Consider the following 17280-nt stretch of genomic DNA (forward strand, 5'->3'; position numbering starts at 1 on the left):
TCTTCACTGTACACATATGCATCTTGTTGATCTGTTCATATATTGCTCTGATTCCATCTTGAAGCTGTTGTGAATAACGCTGCATTGGATGCTGATGTACAAGTGTCTGTTCAAGTCCTTGCTTTCAGTTCCTTCGGGGTTATACTTGGGTATGGAGTTGCTGGGGTCATTACGGTAGTTCTAGGTTTAGCTTTTTGAGGGACTGCTAAACAATTTTTCCATAGAGGCTGCAATACTTTCCATTCCTACCAGCAGTGTATGGGGGTTTTAATTTTTCCACATCCTCATCAACACTTGTTATTTACTGTTGCTTTTATTCCAGCCATCCTAGTGGGTGTGAAACAGTATCTCACTGTAGTTTTGCTTTGCATTTTCCTGATGATTAATGATGCTGAAATTTATTTCATGTGCTATTGGCTATTTATAAATCTTCTTTGGAGAAATGTACTTTCAAGTTATTTATTTGCCCTTTTTTCAATTGAGTTGCTTTTTGTTGATTGTTCTGCTGTAGCACTTATAGATTCTAGATATCAAATGCTTTATGCTATTTCCAAATATTTTTCCCATTCTGTAGGTTGTCTGTTCACTTTCTTAATAGTGTCCTTTTTGCACGAAAATTTTTAAATGGAGTCAATTTACTTAATTTTTCCTTTGTTACTAGTGGTTTTGGTATCCCATCTAAGAATTCATTGCTAAATCCAAGGTCATGAAGATTTACCCCTATGTTTTCTTCCAAGAGTTTTATGCTTTTAGCCCTTATATTTTAAGTTACTGATCCATTCTTAATTCATTTTTGTATTGGATGTGAGGTAGGGGTCCAACTTTATTCTTTTGCGTGTGGAAATGCAGTTGTCCCACACCAACTCTTTAAAAGACTGTTCTTTTCCCCATTGAACGGGCTGATGTCCTTGTCAAAAATCAATTTGTCATAGATGTATGGTTTATTTCTGAATTCTTGATTCTATTCTGTCGATCTATTTATCTGTCCTTATGGCAGTACCACACTGTTTTGATTACTGTAGCTTTGTTTTACATTTCAAAATCTTCTTTTTAAAAATGGTTTTGGTTGTTCAGGGCCCCTTGTTATTACATATGAATTTGAGGATTGGCTTTTCTGTTTCTGCAGAAGAGGCCATTTGAATTTTGATATGGGTTGCATTGAAACTGTCAATCAAAGAATTATTAAAACTCAACAATAAGGACAACAGAACAAAAAATGGGCAAAAAATCTGAATAGATACCTCACCAAAAGATATGCAGATGGAAAATAAGCATATGAAAAAATCCTCAATATCACTATGTCAATAGGGAATTGCAAATTAAAACAATAATCGTATGCCACTACACTTCTATTACAGTGACTAAAATGTTAAAAACTGACACTCCCCAATGCTAGAGATGGTGTGGAGTAAGAGAAGCTCAGTCGCTGCTAGTGGGAATGCAAAATAGTGCAGCCACTTTAGAAAACAGTTTGGCAGTTTCTTTAAAAAGCTAAACATAGTCTTACCATATGATCTAGCAGTTGCACTCCTATGTATTTACTCAACTGATTTGAAAACTCATGTCCACACAAAAACCTGCACATGAATATTTATAGCAACTTTATTTATATTCACCAAAAACTGGAAGCAACCAAGATGAATAGATAAATGGAGAAACAAACTACAGTACAGCCAGACTGTGGAATGTCATCCCATGATAAAAAGAAATGAGTTACAGGGGTGCCTGGGTGCTCAGTCGGGGAGTCTGCTTCTCCCTCTCCCTCTGCTCTTCCTCCACTCTGCTCATGTTCTCTCTGTCAAATAAATGAATAAAATCTTTAAAAAAGAAAAAGGAAATGAGTTATAAAGCCAAAAAAAATGGATGGATGAACCTTATGTGCTTATGGCTACATGAAAGAAGCTAGTCTGAAAAGACTACATACTGTGTGATTCCAATTGTCTGACATTCTGGAAAAGACAAAACTGTGCAGACAGTAAAAAAAAAAAATCAGTAGCTGTCAGAGGTCCCGGGGAAGGAAGGGAGGGATTAATAGGTAAAGCACATGGGATATTTGGAGCACTGAGACTATTTTGTACTATGCTGTAATGATGGATTCATGATATTATGCATTTGTCAAAGCTCATAGAACTTTACAGTACAAAGAATGGATCTTAATGTATCCAGATTTTTTCAAACCATTTAATAGGTTGTCGGATCCCGGGAAGGAAGGCAGATTGTGACAGGAGAATGTAACTGTGTTATAAGTGTATGATACAACCTCAGTGAAGGGATGGAAGGAAAAGTGCTGACCTAAGTAATCTGGAAATAAGTGGAGTTTGTAAGACTGAAGGCAAGAGGAACAGCTTATGAGCACTATGCTCCACTAAGCTGTTTCCCACTGTGGCGTAAGTTAACGATTCTGATACTGCTCTATGTGTATACTGGAATCCTATAACTAAGTACATGGGTGGCAGGTGGCAGGAGACAATTCTCTCATGGGTGGAGTGAGAATTTACAGATCAGCCAAGTGGTGAGGCTAGAATGATCTATGTGGTAATGGATTAGAAACATTAGTATGAAGCTATGTTTAGCTTGGTATAGATTCATATCCTTGCTCTTTCAGCTGAGAGGGACTAGAAACAATAAAATCCCAGTAGTAAGTAGCATGTGTATTAAGTGGAGCTCAGATCTTAGGTTCTAATGCCATGCTTCAAATAAGGAATCAAGCCTCATTAGAAAAAATGGCTGATTCTAGGACCTGGGCAGGCAATATACAAGATGAGCCTGAGCACCCTGTGCCGGAAAGTAACAAGTAGATGAAGGAGAGGAAAGGGAAGGAAGGAAGGAAGGAAGGAAGGAAGGAAGGAAGGAAGGAAGGAAGAAGGAAGGAAGAAAAAAGGAAGGAAGGAAGGAAGAAGGAAGGAAGGAAGGAAGGAAGGAAGGAAAAAGGAAGGAAGGAAGAAGGAAGGAAGGAAAAAGGAAGGAAGGAAGGAAGAAGGAAGGAAGGAAGGAAGGGAGAGAGAGAGAAAGAGAGAGAGAAAGAAAGAGGAAGGCAGGGAGAGAAGGAAGGAAGGGAGGGAAGTGGAGGGAGGAAGTAGATGGAGGGAAGTAGAGAGTAGGAGGGAGGAAGGAATTAAGAAAATATGTCAAAGGGACACAGGAGCCAACTGAAAAATTTCCCAGTGGCCAAAGCTGGAAAAATTTGAGTAACAAAATAAATAAAGCAGTATTGGATTATAATCCAAAATATAGAATAAATACCCATGAGTCCATTCTAATATAAATAAGTGGTTGAATAAAAATATGTGGGGTAAAAGAGAAAAGTCTCTCATGCAGAAGAGTTCTGAAGAAAAAGTCACTTTACAGCGGAGAACCCTGACAAGCACGACCGAGCCTGGTGATCAAGGTTGTGATCAAGGTTGGTATCAACAGTGACAAATCATGTTAAGAGTATGGACCTTGATCTGATGTGATCAAAATGGCACTTCACCTCTATGGTCTTCCTTCTAAAATGCACAACCCCAGTAGTCATGAGAAAAACATGAGACCAATGCCAATAGAAGGGTATTATATGAAATACATGACCAGTTCTCCTCAAGACTGTCACAGTCATCAAAAACAAGGAAAGTCTGAGAAACTGTCAGACAGAGGAGCCTAAGGAGACATGGTGACTAAATGTGACGTGGGATCGTTCAAGAACAACATCACTCATTTATGGAACATAAGAAATAGGAAGATCAGTAGGAGAAGGAAGGGAAGAATGAAGGGGGTGGGTAAACAGAAGGGGGAATGAACCATTAGGGACTGTGGAGTCTGGGAAACAAACTGAGGGCTTCAGAGGGGAGGGGGGTGGAGGATTGGGATAGGCCGGTGATGGGTACTAAGGAGGGCACATATTGCATGGTGCACTGGGTGTTATACGCAAATAATGAATCATGAAACACTACATTAGAAACTAAGGATATACTGTATGGTGACTAACATAACATAATAAAAAATTATTATAAAAAAATAAATGTTCTTAAAAATGATTTAAAAAAAAAGAACAACAATAAAAACGGCCTTAAGCAAAGACTAAGGAAGTCTGAATAATAATGTGTCACTTTAGTTTCATTAGCTCTCGTGAATGTACCGAACTGATATAAGATATTAATAATGGGAAATTAGGTGAGGGGATAGAGGGGAACTCTGTGTACTACGTTCCCATTTTTTCAATAAATCAAAAATTGTTCTAAAAAATAAAACGCAACTTAAAAAACAAAAACTAACCCCAAAAACCTGACAATGTAGGTATTTTCCCCATTTTTTCCTGGAAGAAGCTGAGGCTCGGGAGAGCCAAAGTAGCTGGAACAGGATTGCCCAGCTGTTTAATTGGCAGAGGTGGGATTGGAATGCAGAGCCCACTGTTGGATCAGTGACTATTGGATCTGGTGATGGGACCTCTCTGTCCCTCAGTTTCACGCATATCCCTTCATGTGTGTATTTCTTTCTTGTTCTCTCAGGGGATGGCCTTTACACTGGAAGAAAGGCTGCAACTTGGAATCCATGGCCTGATCCCCCCCTGCTTCCTGAGCCAGGACGTCCAGCTCCTGCGGATCATGAGATACTACGAACGGCAGCAGAGTGACCTGGACAAGTCAGTGCCTAGAGTCTGCTCTCTCTACCCAAGCCCCAGGCTCAGCTGTTTCCTGTGGCACATGGGTTTTCTGGTACTCTCCAGTAGGAAAGGCTGAGAACCCTGAGAGATCCCAGACCCACCTTCCACAGGGTGGTGGTCTACCCTGAGGGATGGGGCTTGTTAGGACTGAGGCACAGTCAGAACTGGGAAGGGAGACTGACTTCCAACAGGTGCAATCTGGTTGGGCCTCTGGGAAGCGGTGGTACCCGAGTCAGCCCGAGAAGCACGGATAGGGCTTCAGCAGATGGCAGTGGAGTTCATGGAAGGGGAGCAAGTGAGATAAGTGTGTCGAAGAAGTGGTCCATGGCCCAGGTCCCTGGAATAAGAGGAATGTCGGGGGAGCAGAGTGGAAATGCACAGTGACACCTCAGAAAGGACATAGGATGTCCTTTAGACCCTCTAACCTGTTACAGGTTCATGGGAACAGTTAATAATGGTTAAAAATGCAGCCCTTCTGGGTTCTCCCACAGGGCATATTACATGAAGAGCCAACTGAGGAATCACAGGGTCGGCTTTGTCAGTTTCACTAAAGAAGGCAGTGACCTCTCAGGTCACGGCTATGAATTGGTACAGCCAGGATTTGAACACAGGTAGTTTGCTCTGGAGTCTGCTTCTAACTAACTGCTCTGCTATGCCATAGCTGGAGGCATACAAGAGTAGACTCCAGTGTCAGACTAAGTTCAAATCCTCATTCTACCACTTAATAGCAAAGATTACTTAGCTTCTCTGTGTCATTCCTCATTTGTACCTGAGTATATCAGTGGTATCTAACTCATAGGGTTATGATGAGGCTTAAATGCATTAGTATTTTAACGTGCTCAGAACACTTACGTAATAACTGTAACTTATAACAGGAGGCACTATGCAAAAGCTTGTAAAATAAACATGGCATCTTGCTATGGGCTCCAGCAGAAATTTAGGGGGAAGATGTGGGTTCCCCCTACATATCTATAGAGCTTAATGGCCAAGACTTGGGGTCATTGATGGTGTGGCTGTCCCCCTGGGGGTAGAGCTCAGCAGCATGTTAGGGTGATCCTGCACTCAGCTTCTCGTCCTCCCCCCACAGTGGCCATTGCTTACAAATGGTAGTGGATAAGGAAACCTCTGCCTACTTCCCTCTGCTCTATTCCTGAAGGACTGAACTCTGTGGGTATCACTCCTATTAAGTCTAAGGCCATACTGCAGCCCAGGTCAAATTGTCTCTCCCTTTTGTTTATTCCATGCACACTAGGTCTAGCTATGTCACCCTGAAGAGCAAACCAGAAAGTACACAATGAATTCAACCAGCAACATTACACATGCTCTAACTTTGAACAACCTGAAATTCCCTCTTTTGTTACATTTACAAAGAATTAAAGTCTAATGTGAAATCCCCTTTCCTCAAAATTAGAAGTCCCAAATCCTTACATCTCCGTTTTTTTTTTTTTCAGCTAGGTAGATAGACCTTACTTATATGCCGGGGAAGACGTGGCAGGCCCAGGGAGCAGGGGACGGTCCTAATCCTGGGAGCTCCAGAGAGCTTGTTCCTGATACTCTGCTAACCACTCTGACCCACTCATTCCCACAATTCCTTATTTCAGCAGGTGCTCAGGGAAATGCTAAGGAGGCTCCCCAGCTTCTTTTGGGAAGGGTAATGGTATGCTGGTAAATGGTTACTAACTGGTTCTGGGGCACCGAGGGAGCCCTGATTTGTAGCATTTGCCTATTTCCATGACGTCAATACTCCCAACCATGACTGATTTCAAGTTACCAACTTGACATCACTGAATGTAGAATTGGGAAGAGATGTGTACAAATGGCTACTAAGTAAGAGAATGTTCATGCCAGTAATGAGCTGAGATGATGGCATTCTAAGCCATCATCTAAGAGACTGAGGCCCCAAGAAGTAACATGAATTCCCCAGAGTGACAAAACTAGAAGCATCAGAGCTGGGATTCAAACCCAGGAGCCTGGTACCAGGCTGGTACAGGGATCCCTGGTACAGGGATCATTCCCATATGGGAACATCTCTCCCACCCCATTCCATGCCAGGGCTCAAGTACTTCCATGCTCTCCTAAACTATTGTCCAGAAAGAGTGTGATATCAGTAGTCACCTACACCCCATCCATCATAAATTTCAGACCCTGGCTTTTTTCCTCCTGAGGTTTTTACATCTTCAGGACTGTGAATGAAAGGCTCTTTTCCTGGCTTAGTAATTTTAGGCTTCAGGGAATAGGTGAGAAAGAGATTTTTTTGGAGCATGTGTCCTGAGGTCAAGCAGTACTCAGCCACTTGTGAGCTCTGGTTGTGACAGGAACCAGCCCCGTGTGGTGGGAAAGCCCAGTTCGTACATCACTGGTGTGTTCGGTATCTCCTTGGACCCTACGCCACCCCCAGCATGTTACGATTCTGTTGCCATTCATCAATGTCCACATAGTAATAACATAACTAACCATCTGGCACCATGGTTGAGATTCTAGAGTCAGATTGCTTAGGTTCAAATCCTTACTCTGCTATGAGACCTTGGGTGAGTGATTTCAGCTCTCTGTGCCTCAGTCTCCTGATTTCTAAAATAGCCAGTATTTTAGTACCTACCTCATGAGTCTTTGGGAGTTTTTAATGAGTTAATGTAAAATATTTAGAATTGTGCCTACACCACGAATAATAGTAAGTACTATAAGGTAGATGATATTCTCCTCATTTCATGGAAAATGAGACCCATGCTTAGGGGAGATGGTGATTTGACCATGAAGGTGCCATTGTAAACAGCTGAGTGGGAGCCCTCTTTGCATCAGGGGCCCTTAGTGCTGCCACCTGTGGGGCTCACGTGACCAGCTTGGCTCTTGTCTCCCTTTCCAAGGTACATCATTCTCATGACACTCCAGGACAGGAACGAGAAGCTCTTCTACCGAGTGCTGACGTCAGACGTGGAGAAATTCATGCCCATCGTGTACACTCCCACCGTGGGGCTGGCCTGTCAGCACTACGGCCTGACCTTCCGCAGACCCCGGTGAGCCATCCCGGGGCACAGGCTCAGGGAGGGGCTGTCTCATAAGGGGAAATAAATTCTTTCCTCTGGCCTTGCTTAATGGGGCTCTGGAGGCTGTGCCTGACTGAGCCAAAGGCTCGACAAGACATTTGATTTTAAGCACTTGCTCAGGAAATTACCCCATGCACAAAGAAATGAGCTGAGAGAGTATCTAGCAAGCTCCTCCACCTCTGGATGATAAATGCCCAATATGTTGCTCAAAGTTGGCCTGAGAGGTATTTCAGATTGTTTTTCTCTCATTATCCACCTACCCCCGACCCCCACCCCCTGCTTTTCTGGTCATCTCCACAGTGCCGACAGCTGTCTTGCCAGTTCAGGCCAATGAATAATAGAGTGTTGGATACCAAAGACTGAATTCTTTTGCTGACTCAAAGAACCAGTATTCATTCCTTCTTTGGGGCTTGACTCAGATTCCACTTAAAATGTCATTTTATTAGGCAAAAATTTGGCATTACGTTTTCTTTCAGAGCCAAAGAATTTGGGGGCAGTTTTCTAAAAAGAATGCTTGTCGTCCTGGTTTTTTTTGTTTTGTTTTGTTTTTTCGTGATGAGTTATTTTTTTAATAACTAGAAGATATATTTTTTTTAAATATGTAAGAAAGGAAAAATGGGAGTATTTTCCAAAAATCCTCAGTGCAAGGTGCCTGGTAATTATCAATACGTATTTCTAGTGCCGACGATAAAAAAGTTGCCTGGGTTTATTATATGCGATGGGACATTGTTTTAATCCATGCTAGAACATGTAAAGATACAGTGTACTGTGCAGAGACATGTCATTTATGTTTCCATAGAATTTATAAATCTTCATGTATAAATCATGTGCTATATTATGAGCGTGGAATCATGGATCTCGAACATCTTTTGTTAATTTGGAAAAGCAGTCTTCCAGTTCTGAAGCCAGTATATGGACTGAGCCTTGCAGGCTGAGCCCAGGGACTGATGCCAGTTCCCCTCCTTCCTTTTCTGTCCCCACCATCACCCTTGGCAGAAGGCAGTGTGTCAGATCTCATCTTCTGGGGGGGGGGGGGGGGGTGGGGCTTTGGNTGTCCTTATCACTCAGAATAGCCATGCTCCTGCACTCCTGTGGGGGGTGCTGCACCAGAGCCCGGAGCAGTTCTGGTCCTCAACCTACCTCTTTCAACAGGAAAGAGACTCCTTTTCTCTTATTCTCATTCAGAAACCAGTCCTGGCAGAGATCTTGGGAGCTGACGGTACCTTTCTGAAGGATTCAGGACCCTATTTACCTCCCAGTTCCTACTCAGAAATGATCTTCCCAGGGCCTCTCTCCTGCCCAGTGCAGGTCAGCTCATTTCCTTCCTCTGTGGCTGTCAGCGGCCTCCAAGGCTTAAAGAAACAAGTCCAGCACTTTGACAAAAGCAAGCCTGTCACAGCCCATCTCCTACTCAGAAATCCCATGCCCTAGGTATGCTGATCTCTTCCCCATGCCCAAGGATGCCTGGTACTCTGGCCCTCCACACCTTCACATATGTGGTCCTTTCGGCCTCCCACATCTGCGTGCTCTCCTGTCCTCATTCTCTTTCCATCAGAAGGGAGGCTAGCCTTCAAAGTCACCCAAGACTAGGCTTCTCTGCCCTCCCTGATCCCCCCAGGCTGAACTGCCCATGCCCCCCTCAGGCACCCCCGCAATTCATCACATACTTCTAGTCCATAGTTATACTTTTTGTGCTTCATGTTTTTTTTTTAAGATTTTATTTATTCGACAGAGATAGAGACAGCCAGCAAGAGAGGGAACACAAGCAGGGGGAGTGGGAGAGGAAGAATCAGGCTCATAGCGGAGGAGCCTGATGTGGGGCTCTATCCCATAACGCTGGGATCACGCCCTGAACCGAAGGCATACGCTTAACCGCTGTGCCACCCAGGCGCCCCTGTGCTTCATGTTTTTAATCATGTGTATATCAGCGTCCTCTACCGGAACGCAAATTTCTTGAGGGGGCTGGAAACATGTCAGATCCATTCGTATGGACTAGACCAGTACTTGGCCAAGCAAGTACTTGACACGCTAATGGGAAAGTAGCATTGCATACTGAGTAGGAGGAGATAGGTCTTTGCCGTCAGCCCTGAGTTTTAGTCTCCTTGACCTTGGGCATGCTCCTTATCCTCTCTCAGTCTTAATTTCCGCATTTATGAAATGCAGGTAATAATACTACCCACCTCTAATAGTTATTGTGAGGGTAAAATGTGAGGAGTAGATAAGGAACTTGGCATAAATGTGAGTGTTGATTTGTCTTCAGTGACCTTTACAGGAGGAAGGAAGAATTGCTAAATGTAGAGTCATATTATACATATCCGCTATTAAATTTTTAAAAAGAAAATCGAGTCATTGAACACTAAATGAACTCACACATTTAACTACAGACACGCTTTGTCTCTTCCAGAACCCACTGCTTCCTGAAGTCCTTTAGCCACAGCTCACTGCCTCTGCTGGCTTGTAGCTGAGATCCTGTGGAAATGCAAGGCCATCCCACTCCCAGGCTGTGTGGGAGCCCTTCTCCACAGACTCCACAGACTAGATTGTAGATTCAGTTGTGGGTTCCAGATAAACCAGCAATAGGGGTCAGGATCCTGCCTATACAAGCAGGATTTGCCCCCAGAACCCAATAATGATGTAAGTTAAATATAATAAAAGTTACAAAAAAATAAGAGATTTAATAGAGACAAAGAATTTCAGGAGTACATGGAAGAGAGAAATTTATTTTCCCTGGGGGCAGTTAGGAATGCTTCACAGAAGAGATGGTATTTGAGCTGGTCCTGGAAGATTGAACAGGAATTCCATGGGTGAAGAAGAAAGAATGGCCATTCCAGGAAAGGGCTTGCTTTTAAAGGCTTTGTAGACACCTATGTAGTCGGCTCACTTGGGTATCTCCCTATCTTCTGTGCCTGGCAAGGAACGTAAGGGGAGGGGCGGTAGGCTTTTACATCCATTGGCTTACAATGGATCCTCCCAATGTCCTATCAGGTTCATTTGGTATCAGTATCTCCATTTCACAGTTGGGGAAACTGAGGTGACCAGAGGAAAGGAACTTGTCCAAGATCATAGTTGAGCAACTGGTGAGGTTAGAATTCTGACCATGAGAATCAGGGAAAACCAAGCTAAAAACATAGCATTTGAGCTTGGCCATAAAAGACAAAAGCAAAGAATTCAGGCGAAACTATTTGGTGATCCAGGCACACCCACATCCCCCTTGCTAGAAGTAAGGCCTCTGAGACCTCCTGGTGGGTGAAACAGGGGATTAGAAAGATAGGAAAATTGGCCAGTGGCTCTGCCCAAAAAGAGGTAAGTGCTTGGTATCCTTCCCACCAGCCCAGGGGGTTGGAGTCATAGGGAGCCATGTCACTTGGGTTTAGGCCTCATTGGCAGTTCTCCGATGGGTCAGCAATGGAGAGGGACATGGTGGCCAAATGGGGGGTTCATATGGGTGGAAACAGGGTCCTGCCACCAACTTGAGCCCAGAGAACCAGGTCAGCCCTGAGTGGGTGCAGTCAGGGTACTACAGAAGCTGAACACTTAGTGTGGAAAACAACCCTGCAGTTGACCCGGAGCAGGAGAAAAGGGTGATAAACTGTTTGCTGAAAGCCAGGTGCTATCCTGAAATCTTTATATATATGAGCTCATTTAATTATTTGATCCCCTAAGAGGTAGGTACTACTATCATTCCATTTGTAGATGGGAAAACTAAGGTACAGAGAAGTGACTTGCCCAAAGTCACACAGCTCATACCCAGCAAGGCTGGCACTCAAACCCATGCAGTGTAAACCAGAATGTGGACATGCACCACTGTGCTCCATTGCCTGCTGCCAGCTGGGACTGGTCACATTTGGTGGTCATTTGGGACTGGGTGCCCTTGTGGCTCCAGGAATGCTTGATTGCCTAGGGCTCTAAGGTGGGGATCGCTGGATCCTGTTTCCTGAGCCTCTCTTGTGAGAGAATGATCCAGGCAGGTCCTGGGCCCGAGGCTGTGCAGGGCTGAGGCAGGCGTGGGCAGACTGAACTGTGTTCTTGGATTCTTCCCTCACACTCCTGGTACAGACTTCCAGCATATGTTTTGCACAAACCTCTTCAGATGATTACCCAATTAAACTATTTGACATGTGACATTCTGAGCTGTTGCTCCAGGTTTCCATTTGGCTGCTTTCCAGGTGTTGATTCCACACCTGCCTTGCTCTTGAAGGAATTGAGAGTTTGGGCTCCACCTCAGCCCTGCTTCATCTGAGGCCAGGCTTAGAATGGCTTTATGGATTAGCATCTGAAAGGAGGACAGCCCCAAGGCCAAGACAGAGAGCCAGCTCCTTCTTGGTTTCTGAAATGATAAACATTCCTGCCAGGTTCCCAGGAACAATGGAGTCCTCTGTGAAAAGGCCTGCCCCCCTCCAAACTAATTAGGTCCAGCTGATGCTAAAATGGAACTTCCAGTGTGCCCAGGGCTCTGCATTGCCTCACAGCCTTGAGGGAGATGCTAGACTATCTCAAGGGCACCTGAATATCCCCGGGGCAGATAAACACACCAGGTTTGGGGCTCTGTGGAGCCTCTTCTGCCCTTTCCTGCCTCTCCCTTGGCACATCCTCTGCATGTGCCTCCATGGGCCATAGATCCTGCAGAGCCTGGCTTAAAGGAAGGGCCTTGAGTGTCATTAACATGTGACTCAGAAGAGGAGCAAGCCCCGGGTGAGGCCCGGCAGGAGTCCAAAATGCAACCCAGCTAAGGAGGGGCTGCTGGGGGGGGGGATAGCCAATATGGTGTAGATTGCTGTCCAGTGAGAGGGAATACCCTCCCTTCCTCCAGGCACCTCCATCTTGACCAACCTGGTCAACCCTGGATCACAAGGACTAGGTCGTAAAGGTCAGATGAGCTAAATGTGTGTGAATGTGCTTTCTCCTTGTCCAGTTCCTCACAAGCTTAAACCTTGTCTTCACCGTCTTCACCTTCATTCCCTTGGGCTCTGAGAGATGTGCACATCCCCGGAACCCTAACATTTCCCAGCCTCTGTGGGGTCCCACCTGTATGGGTGATGAGAGCTGTGCTATGGGTAGTAGAAGGAGCACGGACTCTGAAGCCAGGCAGACTTGGCCTTGAATCCCAGCTTCCGATGATTTTTGATAATTTAGCACCCCCTTAGTCTCATCTATGAAATGGAAGTGATGCCCATTCGTGTGGCTGCTTGTGAGGATTCAGTGAGATCACTTGTGTGAAGGGCCCGGCCCTCCTAAGTGCTCAGCAGCTGTGACCTGCCCAGCCATCCCCCCCCCCCCCGGCTGAGGGCAGCTCAGTCCTCTGAAGTCCTCCTGTCTTGTTGGACACAGACCTGAAATGATCTGTACTTGTGCCCACCAGGCAAACCTGTTGGCAGGGACAGGTGCAGACCTAGAGGCTATGGTGAGTGGGAGGCACAAGGGTAGGAAGTGGGCTTTGGCTTCACTGGGCGGAGGCTCTGTGGAACACACCTGAAGTCAGGTGTGGATTTGGACAAAGCCAGCAGCCCTGGGCCCTGAGCTAGGCTGTTGTCTTCCTTATCTGCAAATTCAGTAACATTTTTACGGGACAGTAACTGCTACCATTTATGGAATGCTTACGAAGCTCCTGGCGGGCCCTCGGCTAGGTACTTCGGGTCCTTTATCTCTGAGCCCTCCACAACCCCAAACGGGGCTTCTTACTTTACCCAGATGAAAACTAAGGCTAACGTCTAAGGCGTCACAGCTGACCAACTTCCCGTGTCTCTCCTGCACTCACCATTGAGCTGCTTGTGGGCCTGGTCACCGTGACACCTCAGAGATAAACATTTGCATGCTTGCCTTCATGTAAGTTCCCTTCACACACACACACGCACGCGCACACACACACACTATCCCGTGATGGGCAGAGCACTGGGGCTGGAGTCCAGAGGGAATGGGTCAGCTCCCCCATTAACCATGTGGCCTTGGAGCCCAGCTACTCCGCCTCCCCAAGCCTGGATCACAGGGACTGTCCACCTCATGGGGATGTCATAAAGGTCAGAGGAAATAAATGTGTGTGAATGTGCTTTCTCCTTGTCCAGTTCCTCACAAACTTCAAGGGACATGACTTTTTCATCACTTCTCTTTCACCCCAACCGCCAAAAAGGGAGTGGTTAAGGCTTGTACTCACCTCCTTGGGCTTCCTGCTTCGCCCTCATTATGTCTGTTAAGCCATTGCCTCATTTTTTTTTCTTTTTTCTTTTCTTTTTGAAACCCTACATGCTTTTTATTTACTCTTTTATCTGTTTTTATTTTTCCATTGGAACCTTTTTATCTACAACCATCTCTCCCCGCATACACACATACACAAGGGCCCGGAGGCACGTGCCTCTGCTTCCCAAATGCCAACTGAAGCCATTTCTAGCCCTACACAGGACCAGTGGGCACCAACATCTGGACTTAAATCCACCCTGGAAAACAAAGACAGCCTTACCTCAGCAAACATCAGAAGACCCCTGACACCCAGGGACGGCCTTTGAGCCCATCATCACATGGACTCCAGCCCAGCGGGCAGTTGATCAGGAACAGACACACACACACTCCCAGCATAATTGGAAGGCGGGGAGAAGGCAAGGATTAGCATCATCCGACCGGTTGCCTCCTCCCCATCCTCAGGGCACCAAAGTGCTGATTCCTTTGGCCGAGCCTGCGCCCCATCCAGTTACACCAGGTGTCGCTGCCAAGCTGTTTCAGCTGTGCCGCTGGAAAGGCTCCCTGGAGCAGGGCAAGCAACACAGTCTGCAGCTGGGTCTGCCTAGCTTCTCCTCTGGCAGCCCTAGTGTTGTGCACAGAGTGCTGGGTGAGGAGTCCGGACACGTTTTTTGGAGCACTCGCCACCCGCTTCCTGGCTAACTCTGTAGGCTAGTCACTTAGTTTCTATAGTTTCAAGTCAAAGTGTAGGTTTGGACTGCATGGCTTCTGTGATTTCTTCCAGCTCTAAACACTTTTGATTTAATAACCCAAACTCTATAACCAAGTTAGGAAGATATCTTTAAATGAGCCACAGTTACATCATGTAGCTGAGCCTGTTTCCCCACCTGTAGCTCTCAGTGACAGCGTGCGTTAAAAGCACGTGGGACCTTTAAGTCTGAATTCCTGAGGTGGGTCCCAGGCACCTTTCCTTTTCAAAAGCTTGCCAGGGATTCTCATGGGCAGCCTGGGCCACAAACCCCTGAGCTGGGTGATCTCTACAATTCTTCCAGCTCAGATCTTCTGTGACTTTTGAGGAGTCAATAAAATGCTGTCCCTATTCCAGGCCACCCCAGCCTGGCAGTGTATCAAAGACTGAGGTCATGATAATATAACAGAGCTTCCATCCCTAGCTCACCCCTCTCCACAAGCCTAACTGTTGAAGTGTCTGCTGTGTTCCCTCAGGTCTCATTCACAAGATCAGTGGAGGGGGAGGTGGGAAGGAGTCCCCAGGGTACTTCCTTCCTCCTCCCCCAGTTTCCTTCTGAAGCCTCTGTCACTGCACCGAAGTCCTCCCTTCCCAAACTTCACACTCCCCCCATGTCAGCAGTTGATTAGACAGGAAAACGCATCAGACTGAAGATAACCAAACATTTGAGTGAGCACGTGACCAGTGTGGCCTGGCTCAAAAGATGGGCTGGACCCGTTGGAGTCCTTGTCAGGAGTGTGATGGGAAAATGGGGGAAGTTATGTAGGGAGAATTTTGTAGTTAGGAAGAGGAATTAAGGCAAAAAGGATGCTGTGGTTTAGACTTCAGAGTTAGGTCATGGGAGACAAAGCAGATGCCAGCTATGAAGGAAGAGAAGAGAAGGAAGTAAATGAACAAGTCTGTGGAGAGAGAAGAACAGGGCAGGTGGGAGCGAGTGCTGGTCCCTAGCTTTCCACTCCAGCTCCCGTTCACAAATTTACCATAAACTCTTTCCCCAGAGGTAACTTCAGTGAACGTCCACCTTAGGTCACTCGAAGAGCCAAGCCAAAGAGGGGCTGTGAAATTAGATGGATCTGACTAGTGCCCTGATCCCCTTGTGAAGTGGGTGAGTGGGGTGAACAGGTTGAAGTAGGGCATCACAGATTAGCATGCATTAGAATCACCTGGAGTCTTGGTAAAACACAGATTCTTGAGGTGACCCGGATGCTGCTGGGGCAGGGACCATACTTTGAAAGCCACTGGATGAAAAACTGGGAAAAATTTGCCCCCTGAAAACTAAATGGAGACCATCTGAAGGAAGCAGAGAGAGTGGATGCTTCCAGGTCCTGCTGTGCATTGGTAAGAAAAGCTGGGAGTCATGAGACATAGGCCTTGGTCCCAGTTTTAGAGTTTTAGCCGTGTGACTGTCAGTACATCCCTCCCCCTCTTTGGGCCTCCATGTGCTCATCTATAAAACAAGAGGATTTTATTAGGGGATCTCAGGGACTCCTTGCAGTTCCAACCCTGATAGTCTATAAATGTTAGACTGTATATGCGGACTAGAGCACTGTGGCTATACATTTGCCTCTGAGGTGTCTGGCATTGAAGGGAGGAAGATGTAAAAGTAGATGAAAACACATACTTTTCATTTTCTGACAAGGAAAAGCTTACAGGTCTATCTGCAGAAGTGTCATTTTGCTGAGAGCTCTGACTCACATATGGGCCCCTTCCCAGGCAGACCAGATGGGCCGTCCAGTGTCTGTCATGGGTTGTTCCGTGCTTGGGAATTGATGGTGGAAGAGAGCTAAGCAGGTGGCACGAGGGAGTCCTTCCAAAGCATCAGGTGGTTCAGCTCTTATCTGACATGACTGTCATGTGGAGCAAGTTAAATTGTGTCTGGGTCCCACATCATTGCAACACTCTGGAAGAAAGATACAGAGGAGAANTCCAGTGTCTGTCATGGGTTGTTCCGTGCTTGGGAATTGATGGTGGAAGAGAGCTAAGCAGGTGGCACGAGGTGGAGCAAGTTAAATTGTGTCTGGGTCCCACATCATTGCAACACTCTGGAAGAAAGATACAGAGGAGAGAAGGATCATTTATTCTCATGTCTGAATTACAGGGAATTGGCTTTTTCTTTTGTAGAGGAAGTTTGAAGATTTACATACAAAAAAGTGAGTGTGTACTTAACTGTCTGTGACCTGCCTGGGACGTTAGCATCCAGAAGGAGCATCCTGATGCTTGGGGAGGACCAAGGAACCCCTCAGCTATCCATGAGTTTGGGTGTAGAAGCTACGAGTGAAGGTGGGAAAGGTTGGGCCACCCCGCACAGATGCAGAGATTCTATTTTTCTGCTCAAGTTGGAAGCAAATGAGCTTCATTACCTAGAACAGGATGTTCTGCTTTTGACTTCCTTTAGCCAAAGGCAGATTTCCCTGGCAATTTAAACAAACTGATTTTTGTTTCTTTTTTATCTGACTCTGTCCTTTTCCTCCTTTGTCCCTGGCAATCCCAGCCATGGTGATCAAAAGAATAGGGGTGGGAGAATTTCCTTACTGAGAAGGAAATACGTACATACAGGCAGGAGTTGAGTAGACCTTCCTCAAATAACCTTGATCTCTCGTTAACCTGTAAAATGCACGACAGCTTGGGTTTGCTCATGCTAAGTTTAGTCCAAAGGGAGTGGCTTCTCAAGAGATGCTGCAAAC

The 17280-nt window shown here is 45.8% G+C and overlaps 1 protein-coding gene across 3 annotated transcripts in view; it reads left to right on the forward strand.

Annotated features, from left to right (window-relative positions):
- ME3 (malic enzyme 3) overlaps positions 1–17280 on the forward strand; it is a 203805-nt gene that overhangs the window by 89688 nt on the left and 96837 nt on the right. For 2 of the 3 annotated variants that reach the window (XM_019805893.2, XM_019805894.2), the window contains exons 3-4: positions 4485–4618; positions 7501–7650. In XM_019805893.2, the coding sequence (XP_019661452.2) occupies positions 4485–4618; positions 7501–7650 (284 nt within the window). The remainder of the gene's footprint in view (positions 1–4484; positions 4619–7500; positions 7651–17280) is intronic. The other variant, XM_034666180.1, reaches the window with a different exon arrangement.

The sequence above is a fragment of the Ailuropoda melanoleuca genome, chromosome 8 (assembly GCF_002007445.2).
Source record: "Ailuropoda melanoleuca isolate Jingjing chromosome 8, ASM200744v2, whole genome shotgun sequence".
Classification (NCBI taxonomy): domain Eukaryota; kingdom Metazoa; phylum Chordata; class Mammalia; order Carnivora; family Ursidae; genus Ailuropoda; species Ailuropoda melanoleuca.